At 46.8% G+C, this 20,813-nt stretch overlaps 1 protein-coding gene across 3 annotated transcripts in view; it reads left to right on the forward strand.

Annotated features, from left to right (window-relative positions):
* LOC141082238 (probable 2-ketogluconate reductase) overlaps positions 1-20,813 on the forward strand; it is an 82,173-nt gene that overhangs the window by 48,703 nt on the left and 12,657 nt on the right. For all 3 annotated transcript variants that reach the window (XM_073566190.1, XM_073566180.1, XM_073566184.1), the window contains one exon: positions 19,046-19,224. In XM_073566190.1, the coding sequence (XP_073422291.1) occupies positions 19,046-19,224 (179 nt within the window). The remainder of the gene's footprint in view (positions 1-19,045; positions 19,225-20,813) is intronic.

Genomic DNA, 20,813 nt, shown 5'->3' on the forward strand with positions numbered 1-20,813 from the left:
AAGTCTGAGATCGAGGGCCTAAAAGTGGCACCACACCATGGTATCCAGTATAGAGAGCAAGGAGAGAGTTGTTTTTCTAAAATCACCCACTGTTTATGTAAGTCGCTATATTTCCAGTCAACTATTCTAGTCAGGAGAACGGCATGATAATATCTTTTGAAGCTAGGAAGATCTGTGCCCCCCTGTGTCTTGGGTCTGGTCAAAACCGAGAGCCTAATTCGGGGTCTATGAGCTCCCCAGACAAAACTATTAATAGCAGATTGTAACTGATTAAAGAAATAGTCAGGAATTGCTATTGGGACTGTTTGAAAAAGATAAAGAAAGCGAGGGAGAATGTCCATTTTGATGACGTTTATACGACCAAGCCATTAGAGCTGAGATCTATTGTATTTTTTAAGATCCGATAGAGTTTTGTGTAAAAGTGGGACATAGTTTAGGGAAAAAAGGTCCACTTCGTTACTGGGGATCCAAACTCCCAAGTATTTTATAGGTTTCTCTTTCCATTTAAAAGGGAATGAAGCCCGGAGTCTCTGGACCAGGTCCTCAGAGAGTGATATATTAAGGGCCTCTGTCTTTGAATAATTAACTTTAAAGTTAGATACTTCTCCAAACCGTTGGAACTCTCTCATCAGCACTGGGAAGGCAATGGTCGGGTTAGTGATATAGATCAATAGGTCATCTGCATAGATAGACAATTCAACATGATTCCGACCAACCTGAAGGCCCTTGATATCAGCAGCATTCCTCAGTGCAATTGCAAGATGCTCCATTGCAATAATATAAAGTAAGGGCGAAAGAGGGCACCCCTGACGTTTGCCATTAGCTATTTGTAAGGGGGATGACAAAGTATCATTAACTCTAAGTCGGGCTGTGGGGCCTTGATATAGTGCCAGAATCCTACCCAGCATGTCAGGTCCCAAACCAAGCTGTGTCAAGGCAGATCTCATAACGGTCCATCCTAGACGATCAAACGCCTTTTCCGCATCAATGGACAATAGACATGCTGGAATTTTATGTTTACGCATATGAGAGGCAAGGAGCAATGTTTTTACAGTATTATCTCTAGCCTCCCTGCGTTGTACAAAACCAGCCTGATCCGTGTGAATGGAGCCAGGGAGTAGAGGGCTTAGTCTTTTTGCAATTGCTTTGGCGTATACTTTTACATCAACATTAATTAGGGAGATAGGCCGATAATTAGCGCATAATAAGGGGTCCTTCCCTGGCTTGGGAATAACGACAATCGTGGCAGCTAAAGGGCAATTCTCAGAGATAGAGTTGAAGAGTTTCGTCATAAATGGAGATAAATTTGATGCAAATATCTTATAAAAGTTAGCTGGGAATCCATCCGGACCGGGGCTTTTGCCATTTGCCGGAGACCTGATTGTATCCAGTATCTCCTGTTCCGAGAACGGGGTCTCAAGAGCCATTACGTCCTCAGATGGAAGAGGAGGATTCGGAGTGCTATTTACATAGTTATCCACTCCTTCCTGGAAGTCGGACACAGCCATGTCTGCCAAAGGTCCTCTAAGGTTGTAAAGGTTATAATAACCCCTAAATGAGTCTGCAATCTCCAAGAGGGAGTGGAGGGATTTACCTGACCCAGACTTAGTGGTAGGTATATAGGTACTAGGAATTTGTGGGTGTAAAAATCGTGCTAAGGCCCTACCAGGCTTGTCAGAGTATTCATATAGGTATCTGCGGAAGCGGTCTGTCTGTCTTGCTGTTGCTGTATCTAGCAATAAGCTTAAGTCAGTTCTAGCTTTCAACAGGTCAGTCATGACTTGTGGATTTTGTGACCTTTTGTGTTCCAACTCCAAAGCTTGGATGTGCGTTAACAAATTAGGAATGGCAGAAGCCCTTTCTCTCTTTAATCGTGCCCCCTGTTGGATGAATACTCCCCGTATAACTCCTTTTAAGGCCTCCCACTGATATGACAAAGCTGTGGGGTCATCTTTGTGAATATTGAAAAAATCTGTGATTGCCATCCTGATTGCCTCCTGACAAGAGGGATTTTTGAGAAGCACCGGGTGTAAGGACCAAGTCCATTCGTCATTCGTTCGATGTGAGTTCTGGAACGTCAAGGATAGTAAGACTGAGGCATGGTCTGACCAAATCATCGTGTCAATTTGTGTCGTCAGGTGAAACGAGAGCAGCCCGTGACTAATTAAAAAATAATCTATCCTACTATACGAATCATGTACCACAGAATAGAAAGTATAGTCACGTGTAGTGGTGTGGATCAGTCTCCAAACGTCAACCAGTCTATATTCCGTTAGCTTAGATTTCAGATTCTCCAACTGGGAGGGGGAGACGGCCGACCTACCCGAAGATGAGTCCAGGACTCGATCCAATGTAAAATTGAAGTCTCCTCCGACAATTACCGCACCCTCTGCGAATGCCGAGAGGTCGCATAGGTAAGCTTTACAAGTTCTGATTTGATCCTGGTTAGGGAGATAAAAATTAGCAATGGTAAATACATTTCTGATAATTTTAATCTTTAAAAGCAAATATCTTCCTTGCGTATCAGATTTAGAGGCAATTACCTGAGCCTGTAGCGACTTGTGTAAGGCAATACTAACTCCTTTGGATTTTGAGTCTGGGTTGCCGCTATGGAACCAGCGTGAGTAAAATTTATGGTTAAGTGAAGGTATCCGAACTGATCTAAAGTGGGTCTCCTGCAGAAGCAGCACATGAACCCGTTTCTTGTGCATGTGATAAAGAACCTGCAAGCATTTTTCAAGAGTATTAAACCCTCTGATGTTCAAGGAACAAAGGTTCAAGGTGGCCGTCGTAAACTAGTACAAGAATCAGTAGTAGGACTAGGTGGTGGTAGGAGGGGAAGAGGTGTTGTGTAAAGAAGAGAAAGCACTTAAGAAAAAGGATTTAGAAGGAAGTTCTGAGGGAAGAATAGAAGAGAGCAGAATATAATGTATGAAGAAATATAAACAAAAATTTCAGATGGAGCAGAATATTTCGTCTTATTAGACCACAGGTAGCTACTCCTATGGGCTAAGAATTAAGCAGAGAAATTCTCTGAAGGAAGTGTCAAAGACACACCCTAACTTGGGAGGTGACTGGACTCTAAAACAGAGTGAGCAGCCAGGCCCCCACAGCAAGTTAATTATACATGTTAAACAACCAAACAGATTCAGTGCCCCAGGCCTCAAGGCTATACTGACTATGTATTGGATCCAAACAAATACCCCACAAACACAACAAAATACCAGAGGCAACTCGGAGGTGACGAGGATCCCTGCAGACTATTTTTCTAGTTATAGTAAACCACTATAATGCATAATAAGGCTCCACCCCGGGGACACAAGGCCCCCCGTTAGAAAACCACCAATATTCCCCAACCCAAGGAAAAGGACAGTGGAGAGAGCAGGTGATTAATATAGGACAAACTCCTCAGTGCTCAGGCGTCACCCGAGGGACCACCGGAATCATGGTTTAGATTTCTTCTCCTCTTCTTCCCACGTTCCGATGGTACTCTCCCACCTCCTCGAACTCCCCCGAACCCAAAAGAGAAAAAATGGGGCCACTCCCCCAGGTTGACCGGTGGCAACCCCAGAGCCGATGAGAAATCCAGGAGATCCGACGGGGATCTCAGGATCACAGTGCCAGTGTCCCCCCGAGCTTGTAGCTGAAAAGGGTATCCCCACGTGTTTTTCGCGCGCAGAGCCTCCAGGAGAGGTCGCAGGGCCCTTCTCTTAGCCAGAGTTATAGGGGAGAGGTCCGCTAGAAGTTGAATATTTATGCCATTAAAGTCTATAGCGTCGTTCTCTCTAGCTTTACGCATAATGTCCTCCTTAATTTGGAAAAAATGGATCTTGCAAATTACATCTCTCGATCTAGATGGGTCAGGGTGCCTTGGGCCCAGGGATCGATGAGCTCTGTCCAATTCAATACGTTCATCCGTGGATCTACTCAGCAATTAATTAAAAACATGCTGTAGGGCTGAATTCAGGTCCCGTGGGGCCACCGACTCTGGGAGACCACGCAGTCTGTTTCTCCTATTTCTGTTTTCAGAGTCTTCTAGCATGTCCATAACTAGATCAAAATTTTGTGAATGCTGATCTAAAAGTTGCTGCTGAGTATGAAGCTGGGAAGATAGCTCATCCACTTTAGCCTCTAACACAGTGATGGCAGAATTTATGTTGGAAACGTCCTCTTTGAGGGAGACAATTTCCCCCTTGCATACTGCCTCCAAAAGCTGGATGTAACCTTCCATGTCAGTCTTGGTGGGGATGGCACTTAAATGGGCACGTAGTTCCCCTACATTCATAGTCAGGGAGGAGGAATCCCCAGAACCCGTAGGGGTCTCAGGGCCATCCTGGTTAGCCTCACCGCTGATCCCCACTATGCCAGTTGTTATGAATGAGTCACCGTAGGAGGCAAAAACAGAAATACTAGCTAAGTCCAGAAAACCAGAGAAGTTGGCAGCTATCAGATTACAGACCCCTGAACCTATCAACAACAACTAGCAGTTGCTGTGGGGGGTTCCTACGGTGCCCTAGACCCCTCGATCACAGCCGGAGAACTACATAGACCTAAAGACAGAAAGGGAAATCTAAACTGCCCCAGAGCAGACCCCAAAGCAATAGGCAGCCCCCAACATATAATGACGGTAAAGCAAGATGAGAAAACACTCACACAGATAGAAAGATAGGCTGTGCAAAAGATGGGGGCCCAAGCTAACTACATAGGACAGGATAGAAAAGCTGCTGTCTGTAATCCGCCAAAACCCTATCAAAACAAGAGCCAACAGCTGATAGGGAAAAAAGCCCTGAAGACGCTAGGCTTCAAAAAGACTATATCAGCACTCAGGTATCTTCTGAAGAAAGAGAAAAAAGGAATTCAGCACACCCCAGCAGGGAATGGCAGAAATCCAGAAAAACAAGGAAAAACAAAACCAAAACACAAATGCAAAAGGCAGAGCAGAAAACTTAGATTTTGAGGAGCAGGAATCAGACTGGTCTCCTAGAATCCCTCAGAGAGATCACCAGCAAGGCAGAAGGGCGTCGGCTGCCTTATATCCAGTCAGCAATTCCCGTCACCCAGTCATCATCATCCTGCCCAGAAGCTTGGTAATCAGCCTCACTACCTTCCTTCACCAGAAGAGGGAGTTCATCAGACCTCAATGGTGAAGGGAAAAATGAACTCACAACAGTACCTCCCCCTTGAGGAGGAGTCACCGAACCCTCATCCACGCCACCAGGGCGATCAGGGTGAGCCCGATGAAAGGCTCGCACCAATCTTTTGGCATGAATATCAGAAGCAGAGACCCAGGAATTATCCTCCTGACCATAACCCTTCCACTTAACCAAATACTGGAGTCTCCATCTAGCCAGACGGGAATCCAGTATCTTCTCTACCTCATATTCCATGTTACCTTCAACCAATACAGGGTCCGGAGGTGCCACCCCAGGAACTACTGGTTCAACAAACCTCTTCAACAAGGACTTATGAAACACATTATGGATTTTAAATGTGACAGGAAGAGCCAAACGAAAAGAGACCGGATAATCTCCAAAATCTTGTAAGGTCCAATAAATCTAGGCTTAAACTTAGGAGAAGCCACCTTCATAGCGATATTTTTTGATGATAACCAAACCATATCACCAACCTTAAACTGGGGACCAATGGTCCTATGTCGGTTGGAAAACCGCTGGGCCTTTTCCTGGGAGAGAGAACTTATCCACCACTTGGTCCCAGATCTGGTGCATTCTCTCCACCACAGTGTCAACACCTGGGCAGGCAGAAGGCTCCAGCTGCCCTGAAGAAAATCGAGGATGAAACCCAAAGTTACAAAAAAAAGGTGACATCATAGTGGCAGAACTAGCTTTATTATTTAAAGCAAATTCGGCCAAGGGCAAAAATGAAACCCAATCATCCTGATCAGCGGAAATAAAATATCTCAAATACGACTCCAAGGTCTGGTTTGTTCTCTCCGTCTGCCCATTGGTCTGAGGGTGAAACGCAGAGGAGAAGGACAACTGAATTCCCAGCTTGGAACAGAAAGTCCTCCAAAATCTAGACACAAACTGAACTCCTCTGTCAGATACAATGTTCTCAGGAATCCCGTGCAAGCGAACCACCTGTTGCAAAAAGAGGGGCACCAACTCAGAGGAAGATGGCAACTTAGGGAGTGGTACAAGATGAACCATCTTAGAAAACCTATCACAAATCACCCAAATAACAGTCATTCTCTGAGAGACAGGCATATCAGAGATGAAATCCATTGAAATATGGGTCCATGGCCTCCTGGGGACCGGCAAAGGCATCAACAACCCACTAGAGCGAGAACAAGGTTTAGACCGGGAGCAAGTCCCACAGGACTGCACAAAATTCCTGACATCACGAGACAAGGCGGGCCGGGCCACCAAAAAGAGCGACTCACCAGATCCCTAGTACCAAAAATACCTGGATGACCAGCCAATGCAGAGCAATGAACTTCAGGAGGTTTGTCCTCCTGAAACTCTTCCAGAGCACGTCTCAAATCGGGTGAGATGGCAGAAAGAACTACCCCCTCACCTAAGATGGTAGCAGGCTTGGTCACAACAGGAGAATCAGGAAAGAAACTCCTAGAGATGGCGTCTGACTTGACATTCTTAGTGCCCGGAAGAAAAGAGACCACATAATCAAAACGTGTGAAAAACAAGGCCCACCTAGCCTGTCTAGGATTCAAGCGTTTGGACCACTCCAGGTAAATCAAATTCTCGTGGTCAGTAAGGACAACGACTTGATGTTTAGCTCCCTCCAACCAATGTCTACACTCCTCAAATGCCCATTTCATGGCCAACAGTTCCCGATTCCCCACATCATAGTTGCGTTCGGATGGGGAGAACTTTCGGGAAAAGAGAGCACAGGGATTCATTTTAGATGTTACAGGATCTTTTTGGGACAAAACAGCTCCTGCACCAATCTCAGAAGCGTCCACCTCTACCTGAAACGGGAGTGAGACATCAGGTTGCCGCAAAACCGGAGCAGAAGTGAACCTTTGCTTCAGCTCCTGAAAGGAAGAAACAGCCTCCGGAGACCAATTCAGCACATCAGCACCCTTCTTAGTCAAATCAGTCAATGGTTTGGCAATACCAGAAAAATTAGCTATAAATTTACTATAAAAATTAGCAAAACCCAAAAATTTCTGGAGGGCCTTCAAAGAAGTGGGCTGAACCCAATCATAAATGGCCTGTACCTTGGCCGGGTCCATTTCAATAGTTGACGGAGACAAAATAAATCCCAAAAATGAAATCCTCTGTACACCAAAAAGGCATTTTGATCCCTTGACATACAGGGAATTCTCCCTCAAAATCCGGAACACAGTCCGAACATGTTCCACATGAGAGTCTCAATCCTTGGAAAAGATCAAAATATCATCCAGATAGATGATCAAAAATTTATCCACCAAGTCTCGGAAAATATTATTCATGAAGCACTGGAAGACAGAAGGGGCATTGGTGAGCCCAAAAGGCATCACCAGGTACTCAAAATGTCCCTCCGGAGTATTAAACGCCGTCTTCCATTCATCCCCATGCTTAATGCGATTAAGATTATACGCCCCCCGAGGTCAAGCTTTGTAAACCAGCAAGCACCTTTAACTCTGGAGAATAGATCAGAAATCAGGGGTAACGGATACTGATATTTAACAGTAATTTTGTTGAGGGAACGATAGTCAATGCAAGGCCTTAATGACCCATCTTTCTTAGCCACGAAAAAAAACCCAGCACCTAAGGGTGAAGAGGAAGGTCTAATATGACCCTTCTCCAACGACTCCTTAATATAGGATCGCATAGCCTCGTGCTCGGGTACAGATAAATTGAAAAGTCGACCCTTGGGAAATTTACACCCAGGGCTCAGCTCAATTGCACAGTCATAACTCCTATGAGGAGGCAAAGATGCAGACTCACTCTCACTAAATACATCATAATAATCAGCCAAATAGTCAGGAACATCATGCGACTGGGGAGAGGTGGAGAAAACAGGAGCATCACCAAGGGCACACCGACAACCCCAACTCACCACAGACACAGATTTCCAATCCAAAACTGGTTTATGGATTTGCAACCAGGGAAACCCCAGAACAATAGTATCATGCAAATTATGCAACACCAAAAATCTGCAATTCTCCTGATGGTCTGGGGCGACCCGCATTACCACCTGGGTCCAAAACTGAGGTTTATTCTTCGCCAAAGGACTAGCATCAATACCCCTCAAAGGGATAGGCATCCGCAGAGGTGTCATAGGAATCCACAACGTTTAGCAAAATCCAAGTCCATCAGGTTCACAGTTGCTCCCGAATCCACAAAAGCCTTAGCGGAAAATGTGGACAGGGAGCAGATCAGAGTAATTGCCAGAAGAAACTTAGGTTGAACACCACCCACAGCAAATGTGTGTGCAAAACGTTTCTCTCATTTAGGGCAGACAGAAATAATATGCGAGGCATCTCCACAGAAGAAACACAGCTTATTACGCCTTCTGAACTCCTGACGTTGCGCCCTAGACAAAACTCTATCACATTGCATAGGTTCAGACATTTGTTCAACAGGTGGCAACACCTCTCGTGCGGTTTTGCGTTCACGCAAACGCCGATCAATCTGAATGGCTAATGACATAGAATCATCAAGACCAGAGGGAACAGGAAATCCCACCATAATATCTTTTACGGCTTCTGACAAACCCTTCCGAAAGAGAGCTGCCAAGGCATTATCATTCAAGGTAGTAAGGACCGCCCACTTTCGGAATTTTTGACAGTACAATTCTGCAGAATCTCGACCCTGGCTCAATGCCAACAGGGTCTTTTCAGCCTGATCAATAGCATTAGGTTCGTCATACAACAACCCCAAGGCTTGAAAAAATGCGTTCACATTAGTCAGAATAGGATCATCTGGTTTCAAAGAAAACGCCCAATCCTGGGGATCGCCTCGCAGCAAAGAGATGAAAATTTTAACCTGCTGCGCGGAGCTCCCCGACGAGTTAGGCTTCAAGCCAAAAAATAATTTACAATTATTCTTAAAATTCAAAAATTTAGACCGATCCCCAAAAAACACATCAGGAGTAGGGATCTTTGGTTCAGCAGCATGTGAATGAGCAAGATAGGCGGAAATTCCCCGCACTTCAGCAGTGAGCTGCTCCACACGATCAGACAATTGCTTCATCTCCATTGAGAAGGAAAAAAAAATTCCCCCTACGGCCTCAGAGACATAGAGGAAAAAATAAAAAAAAAAAAAAAAAAATTCTGACAAACTCTTTTTTTTTTTTACAATTCTCTCCTGCTATTGAGTACCCTAGGATCTGCGGTATGGCTGGTGATTCTGTTATGAATAAGTCACCGAAGGAGGGAAAAACAAAAATACAAGCTAAGTCCAGAAAACCGGAGAGGTTGGTAGCTATCGGATTGCAGACCCCTGATCCTATCCACAACAACTAACAGTAGCCGTGGGGGGTTTCTACGATGCCCTAGACCCCTCGATCACAGCCGGAGAACTAAATAGGCCTAAAGAAAGAAAGGGGAAATCTAAACTGCCCCAGAGCAGACCCCAAAGCAATAGGCAGCCCCCAACATATAATGACGGTGAAGCAAGATGAAAACACTAACACAGATAGAAAGATAGGTTGAGCAAACGATGGGGCCCAAGCTAACTAAAAAGGACAGGATAGAAAAGCTGCTGTCTGCAATCCGTAAAAAACCCTACCAAAAAATGTCCCAACCGTCTGATAGGAAAAACAGGCCCTGAAGTCGCTAGGACTTCAAAAAGACTATATCAGCACTCGGGTAAATTCTGAAGACAGAGCAAAGAGACAAACTGATCAGAGACAAAAATGGAACTCAGCACACCCACGACCGGGGATGGCTGAACTCCAAAAAACAAGGTAAACAAAACAAAACTAATAAGTTCAATAGCAGAGCAAAAACTTATCTTTGGGAAGCAGGAATCAGACTGGTCTCCAAGAATCCAGCAGAGAAATCACCAGCGACTCAGAAGGGCGTCGGCTGCCTTATATCCAGTCAGAATTTCCTGTTACCCAGTCATCATCTACCAGATCAGGTGTTTGGTAATCAGCCTCACTACCTTCCTTCACCAGAAGAGGGAGTTCATCAGACATCGACGGTGAAGGGGAAAATGAACTCACAACACAATACTGTTTGAGAATCGGACAGCTCAATGCGGTGTATGGAGAAATGGCAATGTCCGTATATGTATTTACGGTGTTACCACGGCTGGTCAGGAGACAAATCTCCAGGAGTGGACCCTCTGGACAGTGGCACCGAGGGGCCCCGGGCGAGCTGCCAGGTAGAGCCGACCCCTTTACAGGGATCGTTGGGAGCAGGCCCAGGGTTTCAGGTACCACGATAGCCGGTACCGAGAGAGGCGGCTCAGGATGGACTGGAGTAGGAGTGCAGGACTGAAGCGTAGACAACAGAGCGGGATCACTGGAGACTGGACCGGAGTAGGACTGCAGGACTGGAGCATAGACAACAGAATGGAGCAGGAACACGGGAGGCACTACTGGAGTAGGACTGGAGTGTGGATAGCAGAATGGAGCAGGAACACCGGAGGCAGAACTGGAGTAGAACTGTAGGACTGGAGTGTGGATAGCAGGATGGAGCAGGAACACCGGAGGCAGGACTGGAGTAGGACTGAAGTGTGGATAACAGGATGGAGCAGGAACACCGGAGGCAGGACTGGAGTAGGACTGAAGGACTGGAGTGTGGAAAGCAGGGTGGAGCAGGAACACCGGAGCTAGGACTGGAGTAGGACTGAAGGAATGGAGCGTGGATAGCAGGACGGAACAGGAACACAGGAGGCAGGACTGGAGTATAGATAGCTGGACCCACGGAGCACCGGACTGCGGGGCTACTGCAGGGACCACAGAAGACAGAACTGCGAGACTGCAGAGAGCACACGAGGAAGCAGGGCCCAGTGTGCTAGCAAACACAACGATCGGGCGCCTCCCTCAGGGGGGAACGGCCTGATATGGCCCTGTCAGGTCTGCCATTGGTCCGTAGGTGCTTCTGGGTCAGGGCATTACCGGAGCACAAGTAACAAGAGGGAGGCGCGGCCGCGGCCTAAGGCGCATGCGCATTGCATGCAGAGACCCCGTCGGCAGCGAGCCTGTCAGAAGGGACCGCCGTGACTGTCAGGCAGCGGGGGGCTGTGGAGTGGGAGCGGAGGCCGGTTGAGTATGCGGAGGCGGCGTGACAGTACCCCCTCCCCTGAGATTAGCAAAAAATCTCTTGAGGATACGGGGAGCATTGATATTCTCCTGAGGTTCCCAGGATCTCTCCTCAGGACCAAAGCCCTTTCAGTCAATAAGAAAAAGAGTCCTACCTCTAACCTTGTTCATGGCGATGATGTCCTCCACCTCAAAGACATCATCGGCACCAACCGGCTGAGAACCAGGATCAGACACGGAATGGAAGCGATTCAGTACCACAGGTTTCAGGAGTGAGATGTGGAAGGTGTTCGGGACCCGGAGCGAAGCAGGCAACCTCAATTTGTAGGCGACTTCGTTGATACGTCCAAGAATTTCAAACGGACCGATGTAGCGTGGACCCAACTTGTAAGAAGGCAGTTTCAACCGGATAAATTTGGACGAGAGCCAGACTTTGTCCCCAATACGATATGGTGGGGAATCCAATCTCTTCTTGTCGGCATAATTCTTCATCCAAGCTGCAGCCCTCTTGAGTGACGTGTTGGTCTCTGCCCAGATCTTGAAAAATTCAGAGGACAAGGCGTTGGCTGCGGGTACCTCGGTGGCAGGGGTCATCAGAAGGGGAACACCAGGATGTCTGCCAAACACAATGAAAAACGGAGACTTGGTCGAGGACTCGTCAGCATGGTTGTTATAGGCGAACTCTGCCCAGGGGAGTAAGTTAACCCAGTCGTTCTGGTGGGAGTTGGAGAAATTACGTAGGTACCCAGTCAACGTCTGGTTGGTACGCTCCACCTGCCCGTTGGACTGTGGATGGTAGGCAGAGGAGAAGTCGAGGGAAATGTTCAGGAGCTTACAAAGTGCCCGCCAGAACTTGGAGGTGAACTGAACCCTTCGATCAGACACAATGCATTGAGGTAGTCCATGGAGTCTGAAAATCTGATGGATGAAAACTTTGGCCAACTCAGGAGCCGAGGGGAGACCAGGCAGAGGGACGAAGAGGGCCATCTTGGAGAAACGATCCACCACCACCAAGATGACTGTACAGCCAGAAGAACGGGGTAGGTCGGTGATGAAATCCATGGCAATCTTTTCCCAAGGAACTGCAGGGACAGGCAACGGAAGCAACAAGCCAGACGGAGGTCGTCATGGCACTTTGTTTTTTGCACAGGAGGGACAAGAGGCCACGAAATCGAGCACATCTTGGCGAAGCGTGGGCCACCAGTAGTGATGCGTGATAAGGGCAAGGGTCTTCTTAGTTCCGGCATGGCCGACCAGTCTGGAGGAGTGCCCCCATAGAAGGACCTTTAGCTTGAGGTTCTCAGGCACAAGAGTCTTGCCATGAGGTGGAGGAAGCCAGTTCATTGGAGCCACTGTGATGATTCTAGTGGGGTCAATGATATGCGAAGGTTCCTCCACTGTTTCATGTGGCTGGAAGACCGTGGACAGAGTGTCGGCTTTGGTATTCTTGTTGCCGGGGCGAAAACGGAGGTCAAAGTCAAATCGGGCAAAAAATAAGGACCATCTGGCCTGACGAGGGTTGAGTCTCTGGGCAGACTGGAGATAGTCCAGATTCTTGTGATCCGAGAAGATTACAAAGGGATGAATAGCCCCCTCCAGGAGATGACACCATTCGTCTAAGGCCAACTTTATAGCCAGGAGTTCCCGGTCGCCGATCAAGTAGTTACACTCGGATGGAGAGAAGGCCTTAGAGAAGAAGCCACAGGGGTGCAGACGACCGGAGGCGGATCTCTGGGACAATACTGCCCCGGTACCTGTCAAGGAAGCGTCCACTTCGAGTACAAGGGGTCGGTTGCTCTCGGGACGATGCAGCGCCGGGACCGTGGAGAAAGCCTGTTTTAGGGTCTGAAAAGCCTCCTCCGCCTCCGGAGTCCAATCATTGGGAGTAGTCCCTTTACGGGTGAGAGCAGAAATAGGTCTGGTTATTGTGGAAAAGTGAGAGATAAATTGCTGGTAATAATTGGGGAATCTGAGAAACCGTTGAATCGCCCTTACTCCGACGGGGCGAGGCCATTTGAGAATGGCAGTCAACTTCTCGGGATCCATCCTTAATCCAGCGTCGGAGATAATGTATCCCAGAAATGGCAGAGAGGTCTGTTCAAAGAGACATTTCTCTATCTTAGCATACAGGTGATTCTCCCGAAGACGCTGTAACACCAGACGGACACTCTTTCTGTGGGAAGAGAGATCCGGAGAGAAGACGAGGATGTCGTCCAAGTACACGACCACAGGAGGCCCCGGAAGATCTCGTTAACGAACTCTTGAAACACCGCAGGAGCATTGCAGAGACCAAAGGGCATGACCAGATACTCGTAATGGCCGTCTCGAGTGTTGAAAGCCGTCTTCCACTCGTCACCTGCGTGGATACGGACCAGATTATAGGCTCCCCTGAGGTCTAGCTTGGAGAACACCCGAGCCCCTCTGAGGCGGTCAAACAGCGCTGGAATGAGTGGAAGAGGGTACCTGTTCTTGATGGTAATCTCATTCAAGCCCCTATAGTCAATGCACGGCCGTAGAGATCCGTTCATTTTCTTGACGAAGAAAAACCCGGCTCCCGCGGGTGAGGAGGTTTTCCGTATAAAGCCTTTGACAATGTTCTCCCGGATGTACTCGGACATGGCTACGGTCTCTGCGGGAGACAGGGGGTAGATTCTGCTCCTTGGGGGGGGGGGGTTGAACCGGGGACTAGTTCAATTGGGCAGTCAAAAGGCCGGTGTGGAGGAAGAACCTCTGCTTCCCTCTTATCAAAGACATCAGCGTATGAACTGTAGGCTGAAGGAAGACCCGGAAGGTCTGGAGGTGGCCGAGGAGCGTCCGCTAGACGGACAGGAGTCAGACAGCAAGGTTGGCATGGGTGCCCCCAGCGGAGTGTCTCCCCTGAAGACCAGTCGAGAACAAGCTGATGAGTCTTTAACCATGGAAGACCGAGTAGAATCGCATGGGAGAGCTTGGGCAGAACGTAAAAGACTATCTTCTCTCTATGTAAGGCTCCAACTTGCAACTCCACTTCCTCAGTGACCAAGGTGACGGTCTCCTGTAGCGGTTTGCCATCCACTGTGGCAATCAGGCGAGGATTACATAGGGTAACCACGGGAATCTGGTATTTGTCCACCTCTTCACGCCGGATGAAGTTACCTGCCGAGCCCGAATCCACATAGGCCACCTTGGACCCACGTCTCCCCCCTGAAACCAAAATAACAAATATAGTAAGAGGTTGAGAGGAATCATTAGCACCTAGGGGGAGGCCTCTCTTACCTGACCTAGGTGGAGGAGTTTCCCTGTTTTTCAGGACAGGTACAGACAAAGTGTGACGAGCCTCCGCAATAGAGGCATAGACCTTGTGCCCGCCTCTCTGTCCGACGCAACTCGGCCAACTTGAGGCGATCTACCTGCATGGATTCGACCGAGGAGGGAGACGAGGACCCGGGAGGACGGGGACTGATAGACCGGGTGGAAAAGGACGCTGGCCTGGTGGACCTCCTGTCTCTCGCTGACTCCCGGGCACGCTCCTGGAAGCGTAGGTCAATGCGGGTGGCCAGCGAGATAAGGTCCTCCAAGGTGGTCGGGGTATCCCGACCCGCAAGTTCGTCCTTTTTTCTGCTCGAAAGGCCGCGCCAGAATGCCCCTACCAAAGCCGCGTTGTTCCAGCCGAGCTCAGAGGCGAGAGTGCGAAAGCGGATCGCGTAATGCCCAACCGTGAGAGAACCCTGATGTAGGTTAAAAAGAGACTCGGTGAGAGAGGCTAACCGACCCGGCTCGTCGAAAACCCTGCAAAATGTATCCAAGAAGGGATTTTGCTGAGGCAACCATTCAAAATGGAGGATACACTGATTTAAGAACCCCCTGCAGAGTTTGGGATCACCAGTAAAGCGCGGCGGCTTGGCGAGGCGGGGCGCCGGGAGAGCTGTCGACACGGGGGAGGAGTCGTGATCGCGGTGGCAGACCGGAGGACCGACAAGCGGTTATCGAAGGAGGCCAAGTAACTCAGAATTTGGGCTTGAGTATCTCGTTGCTGACCCAGCTACTGTTGAAGACTGGCCAGTTGAGTGGCATTTCCAGGATCAGCCACCTGCAGGGCCGACAAACGGGTGTCCATAGATTTCATGACTGGCATGATGCGTCCCTGATTCTCCCGCAAAAAGAGCAACTCCTTTTGGGTAGCAGCAGTAGTACCTGCGGAGTCCATGGCCTGATCGTAGAGTTGCCACGGCTGGTCAGGAGACAAATCTCCAGGAGTGGACCCTCTGGACCGTGGCACCGAGGGGCCCCGGGCGAGCTGCCAGGTGGAGCCGACCCCTATACAGGGATCGTTAGGAGCAGGCCCAGGGGTTCAGGTACCACAATAGCCGGTACCAAGAGGGGCGGCTCAGGACGGACTGGAGTAGGAGTGCGGGACTGAAGCGTAGACAACAGAGCGGGATCACTGGAGACTGGACCGGAGTAGGACTGCAGGACTGGAGCATAGACAACAGGACGGAGCAGGAACACGGGAGGCAGGACTGGAGTAGGAATGGAGTATGGATAGCAGGATGGAGCAGGAACACCGGAGGCAGTACTGGAGTAGGACTGAAGTGTGGATAACAGGATGGAGCAGTGTGCACACAGCAATGCAGCTATCAGGGAGCCTTATAAGGCAGCCTAATAACCACCAGAGCTGCTGCACACAAATATATCCTCCCCTGTCAGTGCACACTATACTGTTGTGTTGTACAGTGAAAATCGCTATCAGTAGAAGCACTTTTTTTTTTCCTGCCTAAACACTCTTCCTATTGAGAACGAGCAGCAGCAACCTCTCCCTATTCTAAGATCGGCAGAAGTAAGATGACGGTCAGCGGTCACGGCCTTTTATAGCCACTGTGACGCCACACAAAGCCAGGCAATGACTTGAATGCCTTTCTCTAAGATGGTGGGGGCCGCTGCCTATGTAGTCGCGTTGCCCACAGTGTGCGTCCTTGCTGATTGGCTGAGAAAAGGAAGCATTGTGGGAAACGCGACTTTGGCGCTCAAGTCGGCGACCTCATGGCCGACCTCACACTATGGTCGGGTTTCGATCGGCGAAACCCGACTTTAGCCAAAGTCGGCGAATTCTGAATTTGGCCTACCCGTTTCGCTCAACTCTAATGGTAAGCTATTAAGACTCAGATCTAACCAGATACAACCACCTGAACCTGTAAATATGCCACCACTTCCTCCTGGAGGTAAGTAGTGGTTTGAGCTTCCAATTTCGGGTCTCTGAATAAAGGTCATTAACTGATCTTTCCAACTAAACTCTATTAAGTTGTATGTGCAGATGAAATGTTAGAGGGACCCCAGACCCTTAATTTTTTTAATTAGCAAGATCTCTGACATTTTCCCATGCTGATTATAATGGTATGGCATAGGGTAGGAGCAATCTGCCAGAACATTATGAAACCACGTTGAATTATTTACACACATTTTCTGATAAAATCATCTGTTTACATCTCATCCAGTGTGAAATTTGATAAAAAAGGGAAATTTATGTCTGTTTTTCAATTCAATTTTTTTCATGACCTTCAAGCATTTCTAAAATAAATTTTATATTGTTTTCCCCTCTCTGCAACAATTAATTTTTATATAACAGACACGTTCGTTTTTTTTTTTACAGGGAGGGACTATACAGCGCTATTCGGATTGTCAGCGGCTGTTCTTTTATTTTTAATTTATTAATTTTAGAAAAGAATTAAACACATTATAGATGTGATCATGCTGCAGCGCAGGCGATGCCACCGGCGCCTGCCTGCAGAAGGGGATTTGTTTTTCAATATATATACATAATAATCATTATATACATGGAAGGCAGGTCACTGATGGATCAGTTACCTGTCAAAAGCCATATCGATGAATACCTAATCAGAGCACCACATGAAGACCACCCCCAACAGGCCTGCCCCAAAGCACAAGCATATCATTAGCTCAAAACTGAAAATAAAGATTAAGCAACAACCACAAGACAGATTTCATCAACCAAGGTATCATTTTAATCAGTAAAACGGCGAGAATCTGACTGTATGTTACTCAGCATAATCCTGCCGACAGGTTCCCCATAATCCATGATTATTCCATGTCCCAGGACATTTTCTGTGGCGTGCAAGTAACGAGAAAAGGTATGCAGGGGAAAGAAACATTGATTGGTGATGGTTGGAGGAAGGTGCTGTGGTCAGATGAGACCAAAATTTAACTTTTTTGCCACCAAGATAAATGCTATGTCTAACGCCAAACCAACACAGCTCATCACCCCAAGAACACTAACCCCACAGTGAAACATGGTGATGGCAGCATCATGTTGTGGGGATATTTTTTGCAGCAGGGACAGGGAAAATGGTCCAAGTCGAGGGGTAGATGGATGGTGCGAAATACAGGGATATTCATGGACAAACCTGTTTCAGTCTGTCAGTGATTTGAGACTGGGACAGAGGTTCACCTTCCAACAAGACAATGACCCAAAGCATACTGCTAAAGCAACACTTAAGTGGTTTAAGTTGAAATGTGTAAATTTTTTGGTGTGGCCTAGTCAAAGCCCAGACGTTAAAGAAGTTGTCCACCACCTGGACAACTCCTTGTCATACCCCACGCTTGATCCCGATAAAATAGAAAGGCTTAAACTCACCTCTCGAACCAGCGCTGTTCTGATGGTGTCAGCAATCGCTCTTCCCGGTACTCCCATGCAGTTGTTATGACTCGTGAGCCCGGCGCCCAATCAGTAATCAGCACTGGTGTCACTGTCCTCACCTTCTGTTGAATTCAACATGAAGAGAAAGTCAGTGATCAGCTGCAGCCCAGACTTCCTTTTCGTGTTCAATTCATACGAAGGTGGGGACATTGCTGACAGCGTGGATTAGGCGCCGGGGTCACATGTCACAACAACCGCATGAGAGCCCCAGGGATTGTGAGTGTCAACACCTTGGGAACAGCGTCAGCACAGGAGGTGACTATAGGCTTTTTATTTTACTGGGGCCAATCATGGCTATGAGAAGAGGTTGTCCTAGTAGTGGAAAACCCCTTTAATCCAATTGAGAATCTGTCATCAGACTTGAAGATTGCTGTTCACAAGAGAAAACCATCTGGAGCAGTTTTACCTTGGGGAATGGGCAAAAATCACAGTGGCAAGATGTGGAAAGCTCATAGAGACTTATCCAAAGCGACTTAGAGCTGTAATTTCTGCAAAAGGAGGCTCTACAAAGTACTGACTTTAGGTGGGTGAATTTGTTGTTTGCTTCACAATAAAAAAGAAAAAATGTTAAAAGTTGTAGACACGATCTTTACTTAGACTGATACAAACCCTAAAAAAACTCAGTGACATGGCTATGAGGTAGAAAAACACAAAAAATACCAAGGTGGGGTTGATATTTTTGCAAGCCACTCTATGTAATTTTACGTTATCGATATTGTGGTGTATTTGTTTGCTAAAACTTTAGTGATACAGTCATGTGCGGATAACATGCATTTTTACTTAAAAATACATGTTTTACCTGCTGATTTTCCTCATCCCATTTATGTCTATGCAGAAAATCTGCAAATATAATGCTTATTTAGCAAAATGGAAATTGACAAGTTGAAGATTTTAAAAACTCATCCCTAGTCAGTTTATGCTGTGTAAAATAAAAAGCACAGCGGGCATGAGATTTCTATAAATCCCATTCACTTTTCAGGAAATGTAATACACAGTGTCAAAAATGCACCAAGTACTCATCACTGAAACTTAGCCCTACAGGCAGAAGATTCTGGAAGATCCTGAGACCTGGTAGCCCACTTTGAACTGCTTATTACATCAATGTGATGGAATGTAGTTTTTACTAACACACTTTGGCAAAGGTACTAATATAAATGTACTACTATACGTTTTCAGAACTGTGGAAGAAGAAGTGGCAGTAGGTGCTGAATACTGTAGTACCATGGCTGATTTGCTTCGGCAGTCTGATTTTGTAATGATAGTTGTCACGCTGAACTCAGACACCCACAATCTGATCGGACGGGAGGAACTTAAGCTAATGAAGCCCACATCCCATCTTATTAACATCAGTAGAGGTATGAACATTTCTATTCATAAGAATATATATAAAATGCATGCAAAAGTCACGCATTCTCCTACCTAAGAATCATCTTTACATAAAATATAAGGTGAATCAAACCTTCAAATTTGAAGCTACATAGTCATGTTTAAAGTGAGTCTGTCAACTCCGACATCGATTCCTTTTCAAAATATGCACAGGTCATTGTAGGTAACCTTACGCTAGGTGGAGCATACAGATTTCCACAACCCGTGTTTTGTGAACTGTAGCAGACTATGCATTTCAAATTGCTTCTTCATCATTCTTCTCACCAAGATGAAGGAGTAATCCGAAACACGTAGTGTGTTACAGTTCACCTGACACTTGTGATGGATAGCTGCTTGTTTTCATAGCATAAAATAAAAAAATAAATTCTTTAATGGATTTCTGTTTCTGTACACCTGTTTTATTATGATTGCCACCATTGCTGGATGTCTCTTAATCCTCCATGAACAGATCCTTTAGCACCAACAAGCAGCATACCGGTGAGCTGACTAGCTGCACCTTTTTTAAGTAAACATAAGTTTTGGTTGACAGATTCCCTTTAATGACTTCACTTTGACAAAGCAAAAGGAGGTGACCAGATTGATATGTAGTTTTTGGGAAAACAGTCTAACATGTATTTAATTCATCTAAACGTCTCTTCTTTCTATGGTTGGGAGTCCACTGGGTGGTCTCAAAGGTGATATCTGTATGCACAGTCATGCACAATGAATAGATCCCATCCTACACATGCAAGGCATTGAAAAATCAGGGTGGAAATAGGGTTGTCTATGAACAGAATACCATGACTGCTATGTTTCAGAAAAAGAGTAATCCATGACCATGATTGTGTGTAGTATGTTAGCTAAGCACTATTAACTTCAATGGGGCTGAAGTGCAATTCCATATACAATCTATGGCCAGGGGTGGTGCTATTTCTGAAATTTCAGTACTTTCTAAACTACTACTCTCACTGTAATCTATAACTGTGGCCTATTTAGAACTATAAAGGGAATCTGTCAGTAGGATCAACCCTACTAAACCATCTATAGGGGCTTTTTTTGTTTAAGATAAGCTCTGGAGACAGATTCTCATGTTCTCATGTAGCTCTGTGTCCCACCCATCGTTCTTACCAGCTTATTTGCATATAAGAAAAACATAGAGTTCTCTGGAATAAGACATCAGATTGCAGATATCAAGGTTTCATTTTATTCACGTTTCTATGATCTACATGCCCATATACCACCCTAATGAGATTCAACATTCGGCGGATACCATCCTTGGTTTCCCGGCCAGCCACTAAACCTACCTGGTCAGGAGAGATGAGAGGGGATTATCAAATGAAGGCGGGAGGCTAGCAATTTGGTATATATCTTTAAATCACAATTCAATAAAGCAATGGGTCTAAAATTCCCAGGACTATCAGGGGTCTTACCTGGCTTAGGGAGAGTGGTAATAGTAGCTTCCAAATTAGGGGCAGCAACTTTGCCTGAATCCCGCCAACTTGAAAACAACCTCAATAGATATGGGGCCAGAAGTTCCTGAAAAGTGCGATTAATATTCATTTGAAAGTCCATCCGGACC

This window comes from Dendrobates tinctorius, unplaced genomic scaffold (genome assembly GCF_039654945.1).
Source record: "Dendrobates tinctorius isolate UK_male_01 unplaced genomic scaffold, ASM3965494v1 ptg000004l, whole genome shotgun sequence".
NCBI lineage: Eukaryota > Metazoa > Chordata > Amphibia > Anura > Dendrobatidae > Dendrobates > Dendrobates tinctorius.